The following is a 23108-nucleotide window of genomic DNA, read 5'->3' on the forward strand; positions in this document are numbered from 1 at the left end:
AGAAAGTCATACAACAAGAGTAGGAAAGAGAAGCAATGTACTTTTGGGGAAGACTTTCTGCATAAAGGTAAATTTGTTGGGAAATTTAATAAGCAAGGGATATGTGTATTCTTAATGGAAATGACAGCATGAATGGTATCAACACACAGGAAGAAGAAGATATAATGTATTTTATATGCACCAGTACCCAGGAAACATGAATAATTAAGTATTAAAATTAGCACTTATTAAAAGCCTTTAATACATACACAGTTCTAAAACATTTCAGAATATTCATAACACCCCTTCTAATTCTACTAGCATTTAGGATGGTAACAGCTCTTTCCTATCTTAGTCCCTCATATTTCTATATTTGTAGTTTCTAAGCAGAAAAGAAGGTTCTGGTATCTTGCCAACTTTTCTAAGTGCATTCATATCTAGTATGAGACTATTAAACACATCTTTGATTTATTTAAGGAAAACTGGCTTTTAAAAGAGAGGTGATTTTCTCAACCATATAATCATACACTTGAAATGCTGGGGGAAAAGAAATAATAAAAAATGTATAAATATCTCAAAATGATGAGGTCTTGGAGATAAAATCAATTGCTTTGAGTGTAGCAGAGAAGAAAATGGTACGGAAACTAAACCAGAATATCTTAATAAAGCTCACATTAATTTTAAAATGTCATTCTTTACAAGTTACTAAGTGTGGGCAGAGAAGTTTCTAAAGCTTAATGCTTTGATAAACTACACATCTTTTACAAGATGTGGAATTGGGGAGATGTGATGATGAAACAGCTGAAGTTACGTAGAAACCAAGAAAATAAGAACATGATAAAAGGATAAATGTTTTTAATACATTCATTTCAATAGGAAAAACAAAGCAGTCATGCACTGAACCAGGGAGGTGATGCCAATGCATTGAGCCTGTAACTGCCGTCAGATCCATTCCAAACATCACCAGTAAAACAAACAAACAAGTTCAAGAGACCTAGGCCAAGACAGCTTGCAGTCTCCTCCTGGAATTTTGTTCTCTGATACTGTTGCATCTTCCTTACCCCCACGTCTTCTCTAAGGATGACAAGGGAGATTCTTAAAGCTTGAAAGAAATGATGGGCTCTCTTGGGAGAAAATGAAGTAGCTGTCCTTTCAAACTGAAATCTCACAGTGTCATCTGTGCAAGCTCACAGATCCCCGTCATTCACCATTTTCATTTTGTTACCTTCAAAAACACCCAGCAAACACTGAGGGGTTCACTGCAGGATTGTCTAAACAGTGCGGGGGGGGGGGAACAGTATAATCTGTATGGCTTTTAATGAACCATATTTCATAAATACTTATCAAATATCCAGATGCTTTAAAATATTTCTCTTTTTGTAACAGGAGTTGAGTGTATCCACTTGGTCAGGATTTAATATACTTTAACAAAAGTATCCAGAATCACGAGGATACTTTCTCTCAGTGAATTTCCTAGTTTTGAAGAAAACAGAATAAAGGGATATAATTTATAGAAAATATATGTACTGAAATACATAAACCAAAATACATACACTAGAAAGTGTAAGAATGTCAAAATGTAGGTGTTGCACACTGGAAGCTATAGATAAGCTAAATAATAGCAGCCTAAATAATAAATTATAATATTAACTTGAAAAGCAGGCATCATACATATGCATCATAATATAAGTCTTTTGCTTTGTTGATCAGACCCTGTCCCGGTACTCCTTGGGCTCTAGATTACTACATCCAACTGCCTATTTTACTTCTTCACCTGGATGCCTCATTAACATACCAAACTAAACAGGTCCTAAAGAAATTTAGTTTTCACTCCGTAAACCTCAGTTTTCTTTATCTCTGCAAATGGGTCTCAGTGTACCTAGATATGTTTGAACTAAAAACCTGGGACTCATCCTTGAATCTATCCATTCCTTCCCTCTCCATCCATGAACTTTAACAAGTCTTGTTCTCCTTCAAAATAGATCCCAAATTGTTCATGTTTTTTCCGGTTTGCTTTCATCTTTTTTCCAAATGCTCTGATAGGGATAAAATCCAAATCCTCCTCCACAATCTACTGAGCCCTACAAGATCTGGTCTATGGGTGTTCCAGCCAGGGTCTCCTTCTCTTCAAACATTCAGGCTATGTGCCCTGTGGCCGTCTTCATTTTCAGCTTATTCGGTCAGATCTGCAATCTCCCAGCTTTTCTATGGCAAGATCCCACATGTCAGGTTAGTTCCTCAGCTCACAGGTCACCACTGTTAGAGAACCATGCTCACTGGGCTGAACTCAGTAAGTGGACACGGAGACAAAGAGAACAGTGGAGCGAGGCTTTAACGGTGGTCTTGCAGGATCGGTGTCTGGTGACCAGGAACACTCAGGGGGTTACGACAAGCAGTTTAGTCCTCAACCTGCGACTCCCGCCCCTGGGTCCTCACTGGCTAAGTACTACAGGGTTCACATTCTCTCCTGGACATCACCTAAGTATGTTATACCCATATTACGCTTTCTTTACATTTGTCTTAATTTTACTGGCTGGTTCAAAACTTCTTTTTCTCCGAATATCCATAGCCTGTTCTTCCTCAATTTCCTTCCCCCTCTCAGCCTGAGCATCTTTCTGGCATGTACTTCACCATGTGGGCTTTTTGTCAATATGCTAATTCCTCTGGGAATGAATCACATTTAGTTTTATGCCATTTTTCACACCACTTCAGTGATGCCTTCTCTGACCACGCAGTCTAACTAGCGATGCCCTCTCCTGCCACCGACCAGCCTCCAGGACCTTAGCCTGTTTGTTTCTTCGATAAACTTGTAATTACTTTGCTTCGTGTGCTTGCTGGTTTACTTTGTCTTACCCCAAACTAGAGTGTAAGTTCCTTGAGAAAGGGGGTCTCGCTTGTCTGTTGTGCCCCTGTATACCCAAACCTACAATGTTACTTGAGTGAATGAATGGGTGAATGAATGACATAGGGGACCCTGTAACTACCAACTGCCCAATCCTATTTGTCCCAATAAGATAAACTCTATGGCAGATCCCAGAGAATCACCAATGTCTAGAGGTTCACACATTCCTCACCTGTCAATATTAAATGCAGTATTAATGTTAAGAAAATAGAGAACTAGATCCAATCAGAAATCATATGATGATGCTTCAGTAAGTAGAAAACTTGGAACACTGGAAAAGTGGGAACGAACTGCTTTCCTGTCCCAGGGGAGACTCACTCCGTGACTAAGATGAACCAGGACCTTGGCTGGTTTTCAAGGATAATGCTGCTGCCAGCAGTTTGAGGCTGTTTATCCAATGTTTATGCCAAGGAACTTTTGTAACTGGAGTTTCAAAAAAAGAGAAAAAAGACAGGGTTGGGTCAGGAGTGGATAAATTCTTCCCAACCATGGAAAGCAACCCTATGGTGCTTTTATGCAGTGACATATCACCACTCAGCCTAGACTGTGACTTCTGCCCGCAGGTAAATCTCCTTTGGATTATATCACTTACCTTGAGATTGACAACAAATCTGGGTATATTTAGGGACAGTTTTGCTTTCTTTTGCTTAAGGATTTATTTTAAATAAACATCCATGGCTTATGAGACATTCAGTTCTAATTATCTGAGAGTGTGAACCACAGCACTTTCTCACTGCCTGGCCCCACCTGAACCCACTGCCCAGTGCGGTGCGGGCCACACAGAGGAGGTGCGGGCCACACAGAGGACACCGCTGCTCCCCTTCAAGGCAAGTTCATTGAAAGGATTGAACATGGGCAGCAAAAAAGCAAGGTCTCCTTGAAGGGATAAGGTGTCATGCAGAACAGGATGACTTCCTTCTAACCTTTAATGCCAAGAACTGTTTGTATTGTTCTATATGATTTCAACAAAGGGGATTAGATAATATAATGCATCTCTGCTCAAAAGAATTGTTAAATTTTTCTTTAGGCTGAGCTATATTTCCCTCTCTCTTCCTCAATTTACCTTCAGGTAAACTCTTAGAGATTATTTCAGGAACAGCATCTTTTCATCACAGAACTTCAGTTAAAAATGAAAATATTTAACTGAAAGCAATCAGATTTTCTGTTTTTAATTCTCAGTTCTCTCAAATGCTCTGCAGCTAAAGTAGTTTCCCTAAATTAGTGCATTACAAATTCAGAGCGCTGAAAGGGGCATTGTATATCATAAAAAAAAACTCAAGGAAAAACACTCTGAAAAAAGATTTGTAAGAAATATGACAAACTATTAATATCTTCAGCATAGGAAATAATAGGTCTAACAGATGAGATAAAACATCATGCCAAAGAGATAAATGAGTGAAAGACTCAGAAGAGACATTTTAAAGGGGGACATAAAATTATGCCCCCCTTGCCAATAATCCTAAAAGAGAAATTAATATTTGTTTTTCTAGCCTATAAATTTATAAATGAAATTAAATAATCTTTTCCTTATTTTTTTTTAAACAAAATGTTCTCTGTTCAAAGAAAACATTATGAAGAAGCCCAAGCAAATTGGTTTCACCCACCATATTTTAAAGGGTCAGCCACAAAGACTGGCCTATTATGGATAAAAACTGCAGTATTTCCAGAACCTCTTGCCTTGCCTCAGTCGTTTTACATAACAAAGGTGCTTACTGCTGCAGCCTCTGGCAGCCTCGGGGACAAGGGATGCAGGGAGGCGGTTCTCTCCTTCCCTCTGTTGCACAATTGCTCTGGAGCCTGTCAGTCACTGGGGCTCCACCTGCAGAGTTTCTCCCCAAAAGGGCAGGGAGAGAGGACAGCGGGCACGGGGCTGGGAAAGGAATGGAGAGCGAGAGTAGCTGCAGGAGAGAGGCGAATGGAGCTGGGCCCCTTGTAAGCAATAAAGAGCTTCTCCCACCTAGCTTTTCCCTTGACTGGTTTTGGCTTCACTGGTTTCACTGGCTTATGTGCCTTTGGGCTGGGAACACGTTCCTCCCAGAGCTACACCTATTATCCCTGTCCTCCATCCTTCAGGAACTTTTGAGGAAGCTTGAAGGAGTATCTAGAGCTCCACGAAGCACAACTACAAGACCACTATTGTTAACACCATCCAGTACTGATAAGAGACGGAGAAACAGGCAATGTTACCACATTGCCCATGAGATTCTAAACCCCATCAACCACTTTGAACAGCAGTTGGGAAATATGCCAAAAAAAAAAAATCACCAAAATATCTGGGTCCTTAGACTGCTTTCACTTCTGAGATCCTAAACTGGTTATATTGCATGAAAAGCCTATATATATAATTGCAGCATTATTTAAGCTGGTAAAATTTTGTAATAATATAAATGCATATACTCAGCCATTCAATAAACACTTACTAGGCAAATAACCTTGGGAAAGCTAATGCTACTATTAAAGGATGAGAGGAAACACGAGTGGCTGGAGACCCAGTTTAGGAAGGCCATGAGGAAGCTCATTAGGTGGTACCTACCATGTCCTTTACGAAGGTGGCTTTTATCTTTACTGGAGGACATGAATTCCTTAAAGTAACCTAGTCCCAGATATACACATTAACAAAGAATATGATGAAAACTAGAAGGGAAAATATGTCAGACTGTGGAATTATAATTCTACTGGGACTTTTCAGGTGAGACCAAACCCTGATATTGGCAAAGTCTTCCTGAACAGAATAAAGGTTAGAAAACCTAAAACATTTCTCTGGGACTCCCTGTCTTGGCTATGAATCTAGGGAATCTATAGCCGTGTGAAGCACACCTAACCAAAAAAAAAAGAAAAAGAAAAAGTATAGAGATGGGTCAGGAGCTAGCAGGAGGTCTCTCCATGGTAAATGCCAAGCTTAAAATGAATAAAAGCATTTTGTAAATAAGATTATCCAGTTTTACATTTTTCTGTGTTTATCTCTCCTTTGTAATCCCATGTATTTAATCAAGTCTTTTTTAAATGCCTCCAACTTCATCTCAGCTAGGCTGGGTAAAGGACATATTTCAGCCAGCCAGAGAAGATACCCCAGCTCACCATCCATGCCATAAGCCAGTGGGATGATGGCACAGGTGATGAGTGAGAGATGCCCTAGCCCAGGAAAAGGTGTTTCTCAAAGGCCTACGGCCAGTCGTCAGGTTCTGCTGCCCCACCCCACACAGGCAGGCATTCTCCACCACAGTTCTTCAGGCACTGGTGTTGATCTGATTACAGAAAGAGCCACTACTTTGTAGTCTCAAGATTGTTTAGAAAATCATACAGTAAAAAAATCCATACCTTGAAATACAAAGGACACTAGGAAAAGGAAAATAATTTCTGAGGTCAAAAAAGCAAATGAACTAATAAAGACAAGCCTCAGGCAACCCTCTCCATTCGTCTATTTTCAGAAAGGGGCAAAACACCAAAGTATGTGGTAATGACTGCTTTAGGTAGGGGAGACACATGTAAATCAAAGAAAAATCTGTCTTTAAGTTTAAAGCAAAACCAAGCAAAAGCAAAATGAGATAAGATATTCTAATCACTTATTCAAAAGAAAAAAGAAAAACAAGTGTAATCAATGTCATCCCTTTTTTTTTTTAAGGACAGCATTTTAAAATATTACCTAATTCCACCTTAGAAACATTACTTTCTATAAACATGGCCTGCATCTAACTTCATAATCAGATCCAGGCAATGTTTATAGACATTATAATAGGTCTAAATGTGAAATGGACTGGACTGTGGGTCTGTCCTATCCTGTCACAATCTAAAGCACATGTATATTTCTGCATTACTCTCCTTTTATTTCCTCTGATGCATTTTACATTCATTTTTATGTTTTGCACACATCTTTGCAAGTTAGCTCTTAACTACATTCTGGAAGAAGCTGGAGTAGAAATAAACAAAAATGACTTTTTTCTTGGAGCTGGACCTGCTCATGGCTTCGGCTGCGTGTGTTTTCTACACTGGGAATGGCATAGGGAGACGTAAACCAAGATTTCATTTTCAAGATGGAAAGTCCATCCGACTCAGCTGTGATTTTACCTAGCACTCCACAGGCCTGCGACAGTCTACCATCTCCCTGTACAAGTAGTTCAAGAAAACAACCTATGAGTGCAACACTTTGAGAACGACTAAGGAAAGCTAGATCTTCATTTAATTCCTGTTCCAGTGTGGTAAAGCAGCTTAAAGTAGAAAATGAAGAAAATAAGACCTTTTCAGAAAAACCATCTTTAACAGAAGAAAACTGTTTGGAATTTCGAGAAAGTATTAAACATATAGACAATGAATCTGAAGAAAATACACATTTAAAAAATACCTTCAAGAGTATCAATGTATGTGAATCTAAGTCAGTTGATATTGGGTCATGCAGTGATCTCCAGGATGACTTTGTGAATGAGAATCTTCCCAGAAAAGAATTAAATGAAGAAAAAGCAAAATTGGTGAAGCAGATTCAGGAGAAAGAAGATCTTCTTCGGAGGCCAAAACTAGTCAAAATGTATAGATCAAAGAATGACCTGTCTCAGTAAGTTGTTAATAAAGAAGTGGAGAAGCTGTAGCCAGCTGTTGCTTTATGAGTTGCAGTCAGTTTTATCTGAGGAGAACAAGAAACTCAGCCTCACTCAGCTGATAGACCAGTATGGATTAGATGATAAATTGCTACACTTTAACAGAAGTGAAGAAGAATTTATAGGTGTTTAATTCATAATTTTTCAAGAGTATCTTTGAGAATGACAACTTAAAAGATACTTATATATTTTAAATGGAAGGTATAAACTATTAGGGCTTAGAGAAAGGTATCTTGATGAACATCAATTTAGGGCCTCTTATAAAAATATAAACTAATTTCTAAAATGAAAACTTAGTATTTTGGATAAATTTGCAAAAGAAAACTACGTTTAAAGTAATGTATAAAAAAGCTTTAATCATGTTTAAAAAAATAATTTGGGCAATTCTGAAAGTCAGTTTTAATATTTTATTTACTGTGGTAAAAAAGGTTTTATTTTAAATGTTAAAAAATGACTTTTTTCTCTACATACTTTTTCTTTCTGAAATAACATTTTCTCTCTGATAATGATCACTCTTACCTTAGGTTGTTTGCAAAGATAGCGACAGAGTTCTCCAATATACTGAAACACAGTCACGTTATACTTCCTGCAGTCATTCCAAAATTGGCTTGCAGAGAATTTCTTCTTTAAGACACAAGTAGCGCCTATGAGAAAAGGCAAAAACGGGCACTAGAGAAAACATTCAAGGGCAGCATTAAGATAAAATACAAATGCGGTTGCGCTGTCTCGCTGTCTAGAACACTTTTGCTCACTGTCAAGGCTGTTATATTCATCAGTGGTCATTTATATCAAGCTCGACTGAAAACATGAATCTTAAAGTCTACTAAGTCATGTAAAATTATTCCTGTTGTAATTCTACATTTTGATTGCAAATACACTTTTTGCAACACATGGAATGAAAGCATCAGTCAAAATAAGGGCAAGAATTACAAGTCGTAGAGCATAACCAGAGATAAGAGTCATCCTTCATGGAGACTGAGAATATATTCACTTATTTGTGACCTTGAACATGTACATATTATTTTTAAAACCTTGAAGCAGCCTCACCATATCTTGAGGTTGAGAAAGACTAAGGTCGACTTGGTGAGATATCGATGACTGCTAAACCTCATTTTAACAACCTAATTGCTAAAACAATGTAAGTCATCTGTGTATGTTTCAAGGAAAATGCTAATGTTTTCACCATCTTTATTGTGGACCATATTCAAAATCTCCTATTCCATAAAATTACTTTATCATATTTTAGACATATTTAAATAGTGGTGAATGATACCTGTTACTATATTATTTCAGGCCTAGCTAGCAACAGACACATAATTTCAGTGTGTTTATGAATGGAATCTACTGAGTCACTGAGTCACAAGTCCTGCCCAATGACCTCTTGGGTGTCTGGGTACAGTGTTTGCAAAGATAGCCTCAGCTATTCCTTGTATGCCCTTAACTCTGCAATATGAATTCACCACACGGCCTTTCAAAAGGTGGAGTCTATTTCCCCAGCCTTCAGATTTTGAATCTGGAATGGTTTGTGGCTCTCTTTGACCGACAAAATGCAGATGAAATGATCTATGTAACTTCCGGAGCCTAAAGAGCTATGCAGCTTCCACGTTTGGCCTCCTGGAAAGCTTTACTACCAGTTCAGGAGGGGGAGGAAGACCACTAAAAGATGGGTGACCCCACAGAGAGGGAAGCCCAGTCAAGGGCCAGCTCCGACCGAGGGCCACATTCCCAGGTCTCTGCTCTTTCCACTTCAGGAATACACTGAGTTTGTCATGAAATTGGGTCCTTTTAATACATATAATTATATAATATACACACAAACAATCTGAATTCAACTGCCAAAGCTTCAAACTTTAATGAGCACAAGTTTTAATTATAAGGCATTCTGAAAACTTACCAAGAGAAAATAAAAACTTACCTAACTCAATGCATCCGCCGATTCCCAGGAGAGATCCTGAACTATGATACAGGGGAAGAGTTATATAGATGATGTCATCGGCTGCACAACCGAAAGCCCACAGTCCAACAGAGCCCTTCAAAGCCTGCAGCTGACTGATCACAGCTGCTTTTGGTAGACCTGGAAGACAGGAAAAAGAAGAAAAATGTGAGAGAAAGCGAGTCTATACTGCTATCTACTACAACAGCAACTGAGAAAAAAAGTGCATTCAAGTTTTCTATCTGTTTTGTACAAGGGGCCATGTAAGTGGGAGCTATGCAGTAATGGATCCCTGAATCTTAGATCTACCCAGAAGGATCCAAACTATAAAATTACATGGAGTTTAAGATACTGTAGTTTCAATCATGCTTGACTTTTGAAGTTTTGTCAGCTTCACAGAACGAGATCTGCTGCCAGAATGCAAAAAATCTAAAAATGTACACCCAAAATGAGGCAAATCTTAATATGAATCTAATCCATTGGTTTTTTTTTTTGGTTTTTTTGTTTTTGTAGAAAACAGGATAAATGGTTTAATGACCAAAGAACATGAATATCAACCATTAAAAATGAAACAGATTAAATTCAGAAACTTAAAGGTTGGTAGAAAGAAAAGGTGATGTTCTAAAATACAAAGAGTACTTGACTACTACATTGTAAATCACAAATTCTTTAAATCTACCCAGTATAGAAGATGTTTACCCAGACCAAAAATGTAAAATTCTATCAAGTAGTTGGTGGGTTTTTTCTTCTGGATTAAAACAGTAGGAGAGTATCCTGGGATGCTAGCCATGGTTTATTTTTTTATTTTTTTATTTTTTTTACATTTTTAAAAGGATCCAATTTATTTGGCTTTTACTGGGATGCACCTTTAACTCACAGAGATTTACAAGATGTGGTTTTAATCAGTTTATACAAGAATACTATTTTGATATTATATTAAATCTGCACAATCCAATGGAAATTTGATACAGGCATTTTTTCTTCAAATGTTACTTTTCTTTATAGAATTACTACTATAACCTCATATATTTAATGAAAACTATATTGTTTCTCTTATGTGTGTCAATATGAAGCCTTTGTTTTACACCATTTTAAAGTAATTTTTTTTTGAGGGAACCTCTCATATTTATTGATCAAATGGTTGTTAACAACAATAAAATTCTGTATAGGGGACTCAGTGCTCAATGCACAATCATTAATGCATCTCAAGCCTAATTCTCGTCAGTCTCCAATCTTCTGAAGCATAACGAACAAGTTCTTACATGGTGAACAAATTCTTACATAGTGAATAAGTTCTTACATGGTGAACAGTACAAGGGCAGTCATCACAGAAACTTTCGGTTTTGCTCACACATTATGAACTATAAACAATCCGGTCAAATATGAATATTCGTTTGATTTTTATACTTGATTTATATGTGGGTCCCACATTTCTCCCTTTATTATTATTATTATTTTTATTTTTAATAAAATGCTGAAGTGGTAGGTAGATGCAAGATAAAGGTAGAAAACATAGTTTAGTGTTGTAAGAGAGCAATTATAGATGATCAGGTGTGTGCCTGTAGACTATGTGTTAATCCAAGCTAGACAAGGGCATTAAAACATTCACGGATGCAGAAGATTTCTCTTTAAACAGGGGGGTGAGGTTCTAAGCCTCACCACTGTTGATCCCCAATTTCTCACCTGATGGCCCCCCTGCAACTGTGCCTGTCTTAGGTTGTTCCTTCCTTGAGGAATCTTACCCGTCTCTGGCTAACCAGTCATCTTCCGGGGCCATACAGAGAAATGTAAAGTTGGTAAGTGAGAGGGAAGCGGTATTGTTGGAAAAGGCTAGCTTTTTACTTCTTTGCAGATTTATGCCCTGTGGCTTCTATGCCCAGCATTTGTCTTGAGGTATCTTTACCACTTGGAAGAATTATGATACTTGGTAAATTTAATATGAGGCATGAATTCTATTTAAGGGTTGTAATTAGGAAGGAAGAAGAAAATCTCTAGAGGTAGCAGATGGAAGAAAAAATGGGGGGATTGATTATTTCTTTGACATATCTTCTTGTAGAGTAACTTAAGCATGTATAGGTTTTAACTACTAATTAAGTTGCGCACACACATTAACATAATAGGAATACAGTTACATAACCAAAGCAGATCTATAATTACCAGCCATCTCCAGTGAAGCCAAGAAAACCAGTTAGGCATCCTAGGCATTTGTGAAAATTTGTCTATGATCTGATGGATATTGTACAACTGTACTTGAATAGTCTGAGAGAAATCAGACAAATTAAAACAACCCATTCCTGGGAACTGTTCACATCCCATATGCTCTTTTAACAGTAGATAGTCTGTAGTCGTAAGCTTTTGGAGCGCTACAACTTGCACTTCTCCTAATTCGTGGTTGAGTTCCAACAGTATAGATCCAGTCAAATTTGTTGCTTTAATTAAAGCACAGGCCAGCTTAGATATCTCCTTATTCATTCCAATGGCAAGTCCAGGAACTGGTGGGATGGATGCAGCTACAACTGCAGCATCGCCTGAATCTTTGTTGTGGTTTTTTGATGATCATCTTCTGGTATGACTCTTCCAGATGGTGCTGATGTTGGAAGTTCTTCTTCATATCATATCTTAGTTCATTTTCTGGGTAGCCAAATTAGGCTTTGATCCTCTGTATAAACACAAACAGACCCTTGCCCTCACTTTGATATGCCCTTTATACCATTGTGTAGAACTCATTGGAGGTCACCACACAGGAACTGCTTTTTTTTTGTTGTTGTTGTTGTTGTTGTCATTAATCTACACTTACATGATGAATATTATGTTTACTAGGCTCTCCCCTATACCAGGTCCCCCCTATAAACCCCTTTACAGTCACTGTCAATCAGCATAGCAAAATGCAGAATCACTACTTGTCTTCTCTGTGTTGTACAACCCTCCCCTTTCTCTCACCACCCCCATGCATTCTAATCTTAATACCCACCTTCTTCTTCACACACTTATCCCTCCCTACCCACCCATCCTCCCCAGTCCCTTTCCCTTTGGTACCTATTAGTCCATTCTTGAGTTCTGTGATTCCGCTCCTGTTTTGTTCCTTCAGTTTTTCCTTTGTTCCTATACTCCACAGATGAGTGAAATCATTTGGAATTTCTCTTTCTCTGCTTGGCTTATTTCACTGAGCATAATACCTTCCAGCTCCATGCATGTTGCTGCAAATCGTAGGATTTGCCCTTTTCTTATGGCTGAGTAGTATTCCATTATGTATATATACCACATGTTCTTTATCCATTCATCTATCGATGGACATTTAGGTTGCTTCCAATTCTTGGCTATTGTAAATAGTGCTGCGATAAACATAGGGGTGCATCTCTCTTTCTCAAACTTGATTGCTGCGTTCTTAGGGTAAATTCCTAGGAGTGTAATTCCTGGGTCAAATGGTAAGTCTGTTTTGAGCATTTTGCTGTACCTCCATACTGCTTTTCACAACCGGTGAACTAATTTACATTCCACCAGGAGTGTAGGAGGGCTCCACTTTCTCCACAGCCTTGCCAACATTTGTTGTTGTTTGTCTTTTGGATGGCAGCCATCCTTACTGGTGTGAGGTGATACCTCATTGTAGTTTTAATTTGCATTTCTCTGATAATTAGCGATGTGAAGCATCTTTTCATGTGTCTGTTGGCCATCTGTATTTCTTTTTTAGAGAACTGTCTGTTCAGTTCCCCTGCCCATTTCTTAATTGGGTTATTTGTTTTTTGTTTGTTGAGGCGTGTGAGCTCTTTATATATTCTGGACGTCAAGCCTTTATTGGATCTGTCACTTTCAAATATATTCTCCCATACTGTAGTGTTATTTTGTTCTATTGATGGTGTCTTTTGCTGTACAGAAGCTTTTCAGCTTAATATAGACCCACTTCTTCATTTTTGCTGTTTTTTTCCTTGCCAGGGGAGATATGTTCAAAAAGAGGTCACTCATGTTTATGTCTAAAAGGTTTTGCCTAGGTTTTTTTCTAAGAGTTTTATGGTTTCATGACTTACATTCAGTTCTTTGATCCATTTTGAATTTGCTTTTGTATATGGGGTTAGACAATGGTCCAGCTTCATTCTCCTACATGTAGCTGTCCAGTTTTGCCAGCACCATCTGTTGAAGAGACTGTCATTTTGCCATTGTATGTCCATGACTCTTTTATCAAATATTAATTGACCATGTGTGTTTGGGTTAATGTCTGGAGTCTCTAGTCTGTTCCACTGGTCTATGTCTCTGTTCTTGTGCCAGCACCAAATTGTCTTGATTACTATGGCTTTGTAGTAGAGCTTGAAGTTGGGGAGTGAGATCCCCCCTACTTTATTCTTCTTTTTCAGGATTGCTTTGGCTATTCGGGGTCTTTGGTGTTTCCATATGAATTTTTGAATTATTTGTTCCAGTTCATTGAAGAATGTCGCTGGTAATTTGATAGGGATTGCATCAAATCTGTATATTGCTTTGGGCAGGATGGCCATTTTGATGATATTAATTCTTCCTAGCCATGAGCATGGGATGAGTTTCCATTTGTTAGAGTCCCCTTTAATTTCTCTTAAGAGTGACTTGTAGTTTTCAGGGTATAGGTCTTTCACCTCTTTGGTTAGGTTTATTCCAAGGTATTTTATTCTTTTTGATGCAATTGTGAATGGAATTGTTCTCCAGGTTTATCTTTCTATTGGTTCATTGTTAGTGTATAGGAATGCTACAGATTTCTGTGTGTTAATTTTGTATCCTGCAACTTTGCTGTATTCTGATATCAGTTCTAGTAGTTTTGGAGTGGAGTCTTTAGGGTTTTTTATGTACAATATCATATCATCTGCAAATAGTGACAGTTGAAATTCTTCTTTACCAATCTGGATTCCTTGTATTTCTTTGTTTTGTCTGATTGCAGTGGCTAGGACCTCTAGTACTATGTTAAATAACAGGGGGGAGAGTGGGCATCCCTGTCTAGATCACGATCTCAGAGGAAATGCTTTCAGCTTCTCGCTGTTCAGTATAATATGGGCTGTGGGTTTATCATATATGGCCTTTATTATGTTGAGGTACTTTCTCTCTTTTCCCATTTCGCTGAGAGTTTCTATCATGAATGGATATTGAACTTTGTCAAATGCTTTTTCGGCATCTATGGAGATGATCATGTGGTTTTTGTCTTTCTTTTTGTTGATGTGGTGGATGATGTTGATGGATTTTTGAATGTTGTGCCATCCTTCATCCCTGGGATGAATCCCACTTGGTCATGGTGTATGATCCTTTTGATAAGCTGTTGAATTCTGTTTGCTAATATTTTATTGAGTATTTTTGCATCTGCATTCATCAGGGATATTGGTCTGTAATTTTCTTTTTTGGTGGGGTCTTTGCCTGGTTTTGGTATTAGGGTGATGTTGGCTTCATAGAATGAGTTTGGGAGTATTCACTCCTCTTCTATTTTTTGGAAAATTTTAAGGAGAATGGGTATTATGTCTTCCCTGTGTGTCTGATAAAATTACAAGGTAAATCTGTCCAGCCCCGGGGTTTAGTTCTTGGGTTTTTTGATTACCATTTCAATTTCTTTGCTTGTAATTGGTTTGTTTAAAGTTTGTGTTTCTTCCTTGTTCAGTCTTGGGAGGTTGTATTTTTCTAGGAAGTTGTCCATCTCTTCTAGGTTTTCCAGCTTGTTGGCATATAGGTTTTCATAGTAGTCTTTAATATTTCTTTGTATTTCTGTGGAGTCTGTTGTGATTTTTCCGTTCTCATTTCTGATTCTGTTGATTTGTGTTGATTCTCTTTTTCTCTTAATAAGTTTGGCAAGAGGCTTATTAATTTTATTTTCTCAAAGAACCAGCTCTTGGTTTTGTTGAATTTTGCTATTGTTTTGTTCTTCTCAATTTTGTTTATTTCTTCTCTGATCTTTATTATGTCCCTCCTTCTGCTGACTATAGGCCTCATTTGTTCTTCTTTTTCCAGTTTTGATAGTGGTGATGTTAGACTATTCATTTGGGATTGTTCTTCCTTTTTCAAGTGTGCCTGAATGGCTATATACTTTCCTCTTATGACTGCTTTCACTGTGTCCCACAGAAGTTGGGGCTTTGTGTTGTTGTCATTTCTTTCTATATATTCCTTGATCTCTATTTTGATTTGTTCATTGATCCATTGATTATTTAGTAGCATGTTGTTAAGCCTCCATGTGTTTGTGAGCCTTTTTGTTTCCTTTGTAGAATTTATTTCTAGTTTTATACCTTTGTGGTCTGAAAAATTGGTTGGTAGAATTTCAATATTTTGGAATTTACTGAGGCTCTTTTTGTGACCTAGTATGTGGTCTATTCTGGAGAATGTTCCATGTGCACTTGAGAAGAATGTATATCCTGTTGCTTTTGGATGTAGAGTTCTATAGATGTCTATTAGGTCCATCTGTTCTAGTGTGTTGTTCAGTGCCTGTGTGTCCTTACTTATTTTCTGCCCGGTGGATCTATCCTTTGGGGTTAGTGGTGTGTTGAAGTCTCCTAAAATGAATGCATAGCAGTCTATTTCCCTATTTAGTTCCATTAGTATGTGTTACACATATGCTGGTGCTCCTGTATTGGGTGCATATATATTTAGAATGGTTATATCCTCTTGTTGGACTGAGGCCTTTATCATTATGTAGTGTCTTTCTTTATCTCTTAATACTTTCTTTGTTTTGAAGTCTATTTTGTCTGGTATTAGTACTGCAACCCCTGCTTTCTTCTCACTGTTGTTTGCCTGAAATATGTTTTCCATCCCTTGACTTTTAGTCTGTGCATGTCTTTGGGTTTGAGGTGAGTTTCTTGTAAGCAGCATATAGATGGGTCTTGCTTTTTTATCCATTCTATTACTCTGTGTCTTTTGATTGGTGTATTAAGTCCATTTTCACTTAGGGTGACTATTGAGAGATATGTACTTATTGCCATTACAGGCTTTAAATTCGTGGTTACCAAAGGTTCAAGGTTAGTGTCTTTAGTATCTTATGGCCTAACTTAGCTCGCTTATTGAGCTGTTATATACACTGTCTGGAGATTCTTTTCTTCTCTCCCCTCTTATTCCTCCTCCTCCATTCTTTGTATGTTGTGTGTTTGTTCTGTGCTCTTTTTAGGAGTGCTCCCATCTAGAGCAGTCCCTGTAAGATGCCCTGTAGAGGTGGTTTGTGGGAAGCAAATTCCCTCAGCTTTTGCTTGTCTGGGAATTGTTTAATCCCACCATCATATTTAAATGATAGTCGTGCTGGATACAGTATTCTTGGTTCAAGGCCCTTCTCTTTCATTGCATTAAGTATATCATGCCATTCTCTTCTGGCCTGTAGGGTTTCTGTCGAGAAGTCTGATGTTAGCCTGATGGGTTTTCCTTTATAGGTGACCTTTTTCTCTCTAGCTGCCTTTAAAACTCTTTCCTTGTCCTAGATCCTTGCCATTTTAATTATTATGTGTCTTGGTGTTGTCCTCCTTGGATCCTTTCTGATGGGGGTTCTGTGTATTTCCGTGGTCTGTTCGATTATTTCCTCCCCCAGTTTGGGGAAGTTTTCAGCAATTATTTCTTCAAAGACACTTTCTATCCCTTTTCCTCTCTCTTCTTCTTCTGGTACCCCTATAATACGGATATTGTTCCTTTTGGAATGGTCACATAGTTCTCTTAGTATTGTTTAATTCCTGGAGATCCTTTTATCTCTCTCTATGTCAGCTTCTATGCGTTCCTGTTGTCTGGTTTCTATTCCTTCAATGGCCTCTTGCATCTTATCCATTCTGCTTATAAATCCTTCCAGGGTTTGTTTCACTTCTGTAATCTCCTTCCTGGCATCTGCGACCTCCCTCCAGACTTCATCCCTTAGCTCTTGCATATTTCTCTGCATCTCTGTCAGCATGTTTATGATTTTTATTTTGAATTCTTTTTCAGGAAGATTGGTTTGGTCTGTCTTCTTCTCAGGTGTTGACTCTGTGATCTTTGTCCGTCTGTAGTTTTTCCTTTTCATGGTGATAGAGATAGTTTGCAGAGCTGGTACAAGTGACAGCTGGAAGAGCTTTCCTTCTTGTTGGTTTGTGGCCTTCCTCTCCGGGGAGAATAGCGACATCTAGTGGCTTGTGCTGGGTAGCTGTGCGCAGACAGGGCTTCTACTTTCTACCCGGCTGGTATGGAGTTTATCTCCACTGTTGCAATCGGCATGGCCTGGCTTGGGCTGCTGCTCCAAAATGGTGGAGCCCCCTTGGAGGGAGAGCAGCCGGGAGGCTATTTATCTCCATAAGGGGCCTCTGTGCTCCCTGCTGCCCTGCAGGTTAGTGTGCCCAGAGAACCCGAGATTCCCTGCCTCTGGACTAAGTGTCCTGCCCTGCCTATTTAAGACTTCCAAAAAGCACTCTCCAAACCAAAACAAAAACAACAACAAAAAATTAAATAAATAATTAACGATAAAAGAGAAAAGCACAATTTTCATTGTCCTCAGGTGCTGGTCTTAGGCACCCACTCACCAGTCTTGCTTCCCTGTTTCCCTAGTATTGGGGTCCCTGTCCCTTTAAGACTTCCAAAAAGCACTGGACAAAAAAAAAAACAAAAACAAAACAATGGCCACTCCCGTTTCTTTGTTCTCCGGCGTCGGCCTCAGGCACCCGCTCACCGGGCCTGCTGCCCTGTTTCCCTAGTACCCAGGACCCCACGCATGGACTGTGTCTGCGCTCTGGTCCGGATGGGTGAGGCTGGATGTTCAGCATTCCTGGGCTCCTTCTCCCTCCCACTCAGATCTCTCTCTTCCCGCAGGGAGCTGGGGGGAGGGGTGCTCGGGACCTCCCAGGCCTGTGTTTGTATCTTACCCTGTTCATGAGCTGCTGGGTTCTCTCAGGTGTGGATGTGGTCTGGATGTTGTCCTGTGTCCTCTGGTCTCTATTTTAGGAAGAGTTGTCTTTGTTATATTTTCATAGATATATGTGGTTTTGGGAGGAGATTACTGCTGCTGCATTCACACCACCATCTTGGCCCAAAACTAACCCATTGTTTTAAGTAGAAATTTTACAATTCCAATTCCAAGTAAGGTTCTGTCTCAATTATAAACCATTAATTTTGTCATGCTTAATATATTCTGGAATAAGGTCATCAGAAAATATCACATTTTATGACATATGATGTTGATATACTTCTGGATATTCATAATCCAAGCAGAAACAGCTTTTTCTTCTAATCCTCTTCCATGTACAATGGGCTTCTTCTAAAAATCTGTAGTTCGAATTAATTTGTATAAAAACTGTGGCATACTGTTTTGTTACTTGGCATTGTTTGCCTAAATAATTTCCAGAATAAGTCTTCTGTACTGTAATATCAGCATGATAAAATCATCCAATTAGTACATAATTGATATGAAATCGCCATATGTATGGTAGAGATCAACAATTTTGTTTCAACTGTATCTCCTTACGGTGAACACAACTTGTTTTCACAATGAGGATCATCTCCTGAATTAATTTGTTAGATTAAGTCGTAGTTTAGTCACATCTGGACTGTCGGCTCAAACAGTTCTAATGCTTCTAGAATGTCTTCACGCGCAGGCCTCATCCCAAATCCACCTCATCGGCTAAGTTACTTCTCTTCACACAAACGCGGTGGCGACCAGGAGGATCGGCCATGGTCCAGGAGGAGGCAGAGGGCGGTGCGGAGAGACCACAGGAAGCCAGTGCGTGGCAGGACCGGGAGCGAATGGCAGCGGACGCAGGGCCCCCCGTGTGGTCCGTTCTCCCCGCTGCTGACAGAGGCCTTCTCAGCCACCTTCGGGAGAGCAGCTGCACCTGCCAATGGCTCTGCACACTCACCGCGGCCGGGGCCCGGACGTCACTTCTCAGTGGGCGGGACTGAGCCCTGAACATGGCCTTGGCAACATTTCCCAGCCCGAAGCACTTCCTTGCTGACGGCTGACAGTCTCAGGCCAGAGGCCGAGATAAAGGGGTACCCCTGGGGTGAGGTCAGCATCACAGGGCACAAAGCCACAGCTAACAGCTCAGCAGACACCTGACCAGATAGAAGAGCGCACCTCCGCACCGCACAGCACGCCGGGGAGGCCCATCCTCCGGGCGCCTCCCATGGAGGGAAGGCGGTGGCCCGAGTCACAGCCCTTCCGGCGGCTGAGGCAGTGGGCGGGGCTCTGCCCCATCACCCGCCCTGCAGCTGGAGGGGCCACGGGCTCTCTCTGAGGGCTGCCCGAGCGGCTGGGGTGAGGGGGGGATAAGTGATGGATGCAAGCAAGGAGAACTGAAGAAGTTTCCCTGCGGTTACCTCAAGGTCAGCGGGGCCAACAGAGCTCTGAGACACCCCCTCCCCTCCCCTCGCTGCTGCGGTCACATCAGAGCCCCAAGGGCTACTTACATACCTCCCCCTGCTTTGCCATTTTTTTTTGATGCCCCAACCTTAGTGGGGGAGTCCGCTCCATAAAAGAAACCAAAAACCTGCGCTATAGCACCACCTTCTGGGAAACTAAAGAACTAAAGAAAGGCGCCTAGCTACCCACCTGTTGAAGTGCTTGAATCAAAGAAAACAAAACCTGGCTTAAATAAGAAAGGCATTTGCTCCTTTAAATGAAATATTAGAGGCACTTTTCATCAAACACCATGAAAAATGGTAACAAGGTATCATGAAAAGAAACAATTTTCCAGCAACAACCCCAAATCATGGAATATTGCAATCTAACTGATAAAGAACTTAGAATAGCATTATGAAGAAATTCAGTGAGCTACAGATATACTTAGAATGGCAGTACAATAATTTCAGGAATAAAATTAATGAACAGAAGGAGTACTTTACCAAAGAGAATCAAATTCTAAAAAGAGAACTAAATGGAAATATTCAAAGTATCAAAAGATTAAAAACTGCCAGCCAAGGATACTCCACCCAGCAAAGTTATCCTTTAAACATGAAGAAAAAATAAAGGCTTTCCCAGACAGACAAAAGCTGAGGGAGTTCACCACACCCACCTCTGCCTTACAAGAAATGTTGAAAGAGGCTCTTCAAGCTGAAATGAAAATACAAAAATACACAAATATTTTATTAAAGTGATAAGTAGTCAGAATTAGAAAGCTGTAACTCTTTTTCAGAGTAGTGTATTGAGTAGTGTATATACTCTTAACTGTAGGACAAAAGAAAACAGCACTAAAAATACCTATAGCTACCAAAACTTGGTAACAGAATTGGAGCATAAACAGAAATAATTTGTGACATCAAAAAAGGTGAATAAAGGTAAACTGCCATCAGCAGAAAAACAACCATTTTGTCTATGAGATATTTTGCATAAACTTCATGGTAACCATAAAGCAAAAATCTTGAGCAGAGACACAAAACAAAAAACGGGAGACTAAGCAAATCACTGGAAAAACCACTAACTTACAAAGGTAAACAGAAAAAGAAGGAAAAGCAGTGGACAATGAAGAGATAAAATAACCAGAAGGTGAAAAATAAAATGGCAGTAGTAAATCCTTACATATCAATAATTACCCTAAATGTAAATGGAGTGAACTCACCAATTAAAAGGCAAAGACTGGATGGATGAATACAAGAACAAGACCCAACTATATGCTGCCTGCAAGAGCCTCAGTTTATCTCTGAAGACACACATGAGGCTCAGAGTGAAAGGACAGGAGATGGTATTTCAAGCAAACAGAATTGAAAAGTTAGGAAAGCATAGCTATACTTACATCAGACAAAATAGATTTCGTGCCAAAAAGGGTAACAAGAGACAAAGATCATTGAAAAATGATAAAGAGGTCAGTACATCAAGAAGCTACAACAATCGTATAATATGTATGCTCCCCAAAAATAAGCACTGAAATGTATTAAGCAATTAATAACAGATCTTAGAAAACAATACAATAATTGTAGGGGACTTCAATACTCCACTATCAGCAATGGGTAGATTGTCCAGACAGAAAATCAACAAGGAAACATTTGAATTGAACCACAGTTTATAACAAATGGACTTTTAATAGACATATGCAGAAGATTCTGTTCCAACAGCAGAAGGATACACATTCTTCTCAAGTGCACATGGAACACATTCTAGAATAGATCATATGACAGGCAACACAACATATCTTAGCAAACTTAAGAGGATTGAAATCACACTACCTACCTTTCCCAACCACAATGGTATGAAAGAAATCAACAGGAGGAAAGTGAGAAGATCTACAAATACATGCACTTTTAAAGAACCATTGAGTCAAAGAAGAAATCAAAAGGGAAATAAAAAATTACTTCAAAACAAATGAAAATGAAAATACAACATATCAAATATTGTAGGATGTAGCAAAAGCAGTTCTGAGAGGAAAGTTTATAGCAATAAATGTAAAGACCTCAAATAAACAACCTAACTTTACACCTAAAGGAACAAGAAAAAGAACAAGCTAGGTCCAAAGTTAGCAGAAGGAAGGACATAATAAGGATCAGAGTGGAAATAAATGAAATACAGAAGAAAACAATAGAAAGGATCAACAAAACTAAGAGTTGGTTCTTCAAAAATAAACAAAATTGACAAACCTTCAGCTAGACTAAACAGCAAAGAGGAAGACTCAAATCAGCAAAATTGGAAGTGAAAGAGGAGCCATTCCAATTGATACCACAGAAACATACATGTAATCATAAGAGACTACTGTGAACAATTACATGCCAACAAACTACATAACCTAGAAAAAAAGGATACATTTCTAAAAACATACAATTTACCAAGACTGAACCAGGAAAAAATAGAAAATCTAAACAGCCCAATAACAAGTAAAAAGTTTGAATCAGTAATCAAAAAACTCTCAACACAGAAATCTCCAGGGGCACATGGCTTCACTGGAAATAGGAAATATTTAAAGAATAATAGCACCAAACCTCCTCAAACTCTTCCAAAATTTCAAGGAAGGAATACTTCCTAACACACTCTACAAAGCCAGCATTATCTTGATATCTAACCCAGATAAGGATACCACAAGAAAACTACAAACCACCATTCCTGATCAACATAGATGTAAAAATTCACCAAAAAGTAATAGCAACAAAATTCAAGAACGCTTTAGAAGGATTATACACCATGACCAAGTGGAATTTATCTCTGGGATGCAAGGATGGTTCAACAAGTGCATACAAATAATTGTGATACTGTTGGATTATGTCAAGAACTGTAATAATGTTGGAAACATCAAGAAACTGAAAGAAAAACATCACATGATCATCTCAAAAGATTCAGAAAAGGCACTTGACAAAATACAATACCCTTTCATGATAAAAAGCCTTAACAGGGTATAGAAGGACCATACCTCAACATAATTAAGGACATACATGACACGTCCACAGCTAACATTATACTCACTGGAGAGAAATTGAAAGCACTTCCTCTAAGAAGGAACAAGACATGGATGCCCACTTTCACCACTCCTATGGTGAACAATTAGGTAAGGCATCCAAATCAAAAGGAAGAAGTAAAATTGTCATTATTTGCTGGGGATAAGGTACTATATATAGAAAACCCCAAAGAATTGTTAAAAAACTGTTGGAATCAGTTAATGATTTCACTAAAGTGACCAGATACAAAATCCACATAAAGAAATCAATTGCATTCCTTTACATTAACGATGAAGCATTTGAAAAAGAAATAAAGAAAAAAAATCCCATTCATAATAGAATAATAAACAATAAAATACTTAGGAATAAATTTAACCAAGGAAGTGAAAGATCTGTACAGTGAAAACTACAAAACTTTGCT

General features: G+C 38.8%; 1 protein-coding gene and 1 pseudogene across 2 annotated transcripts in view; one reads left to right on the forward strand and one right to left on the reverse strand.

Moving 5' to 3' along the window:
- SLC27A6 (solute carrier family 27 member 6) overlaps window positions 1-23108 on the reverse strand; it is a 72431-nt gene that overhangs the window by 23839 nt on the left and 25484 nt on the right. For both annotated transcript variants that reach the window (XM_073222172.1, XM_073222171.1), the window contains 2 exons: window positions 9386-9544; window positions 7990-8114 (listed from right to left, as the gene is read on the reverse strand). In XM_073222172.1, coding sequence (XP_073078273.1) covers window positions 7990-8114; window positions 9386-9544 — 284 coding nt within the window. The remainder of the gene's footprint in view (window positions 1-7989; window positions 8115-9385; window positions 9545-23108) is intronic.
- LOC140846303 (swi5-dependent recombination DNA repair protein 1 homolog pseudogene) lies at window positions 4382-7968 on the forward strand (annotated as a pseudogene).

The sequence above is a fragment of the Manis javanica genome, chromosome 14 (genome assembly GCF_040802235.1).
Source record: "Manis javanica isolate MJ-LG chromosome 14, MJ_LKY, whole genome shotgun sequence".
Taxonomy (NCBI): Eukaryota; Metazoa; Chordata; class Mammalia; order Pholidota; family Manidae; genus Manis; species Manis javanica.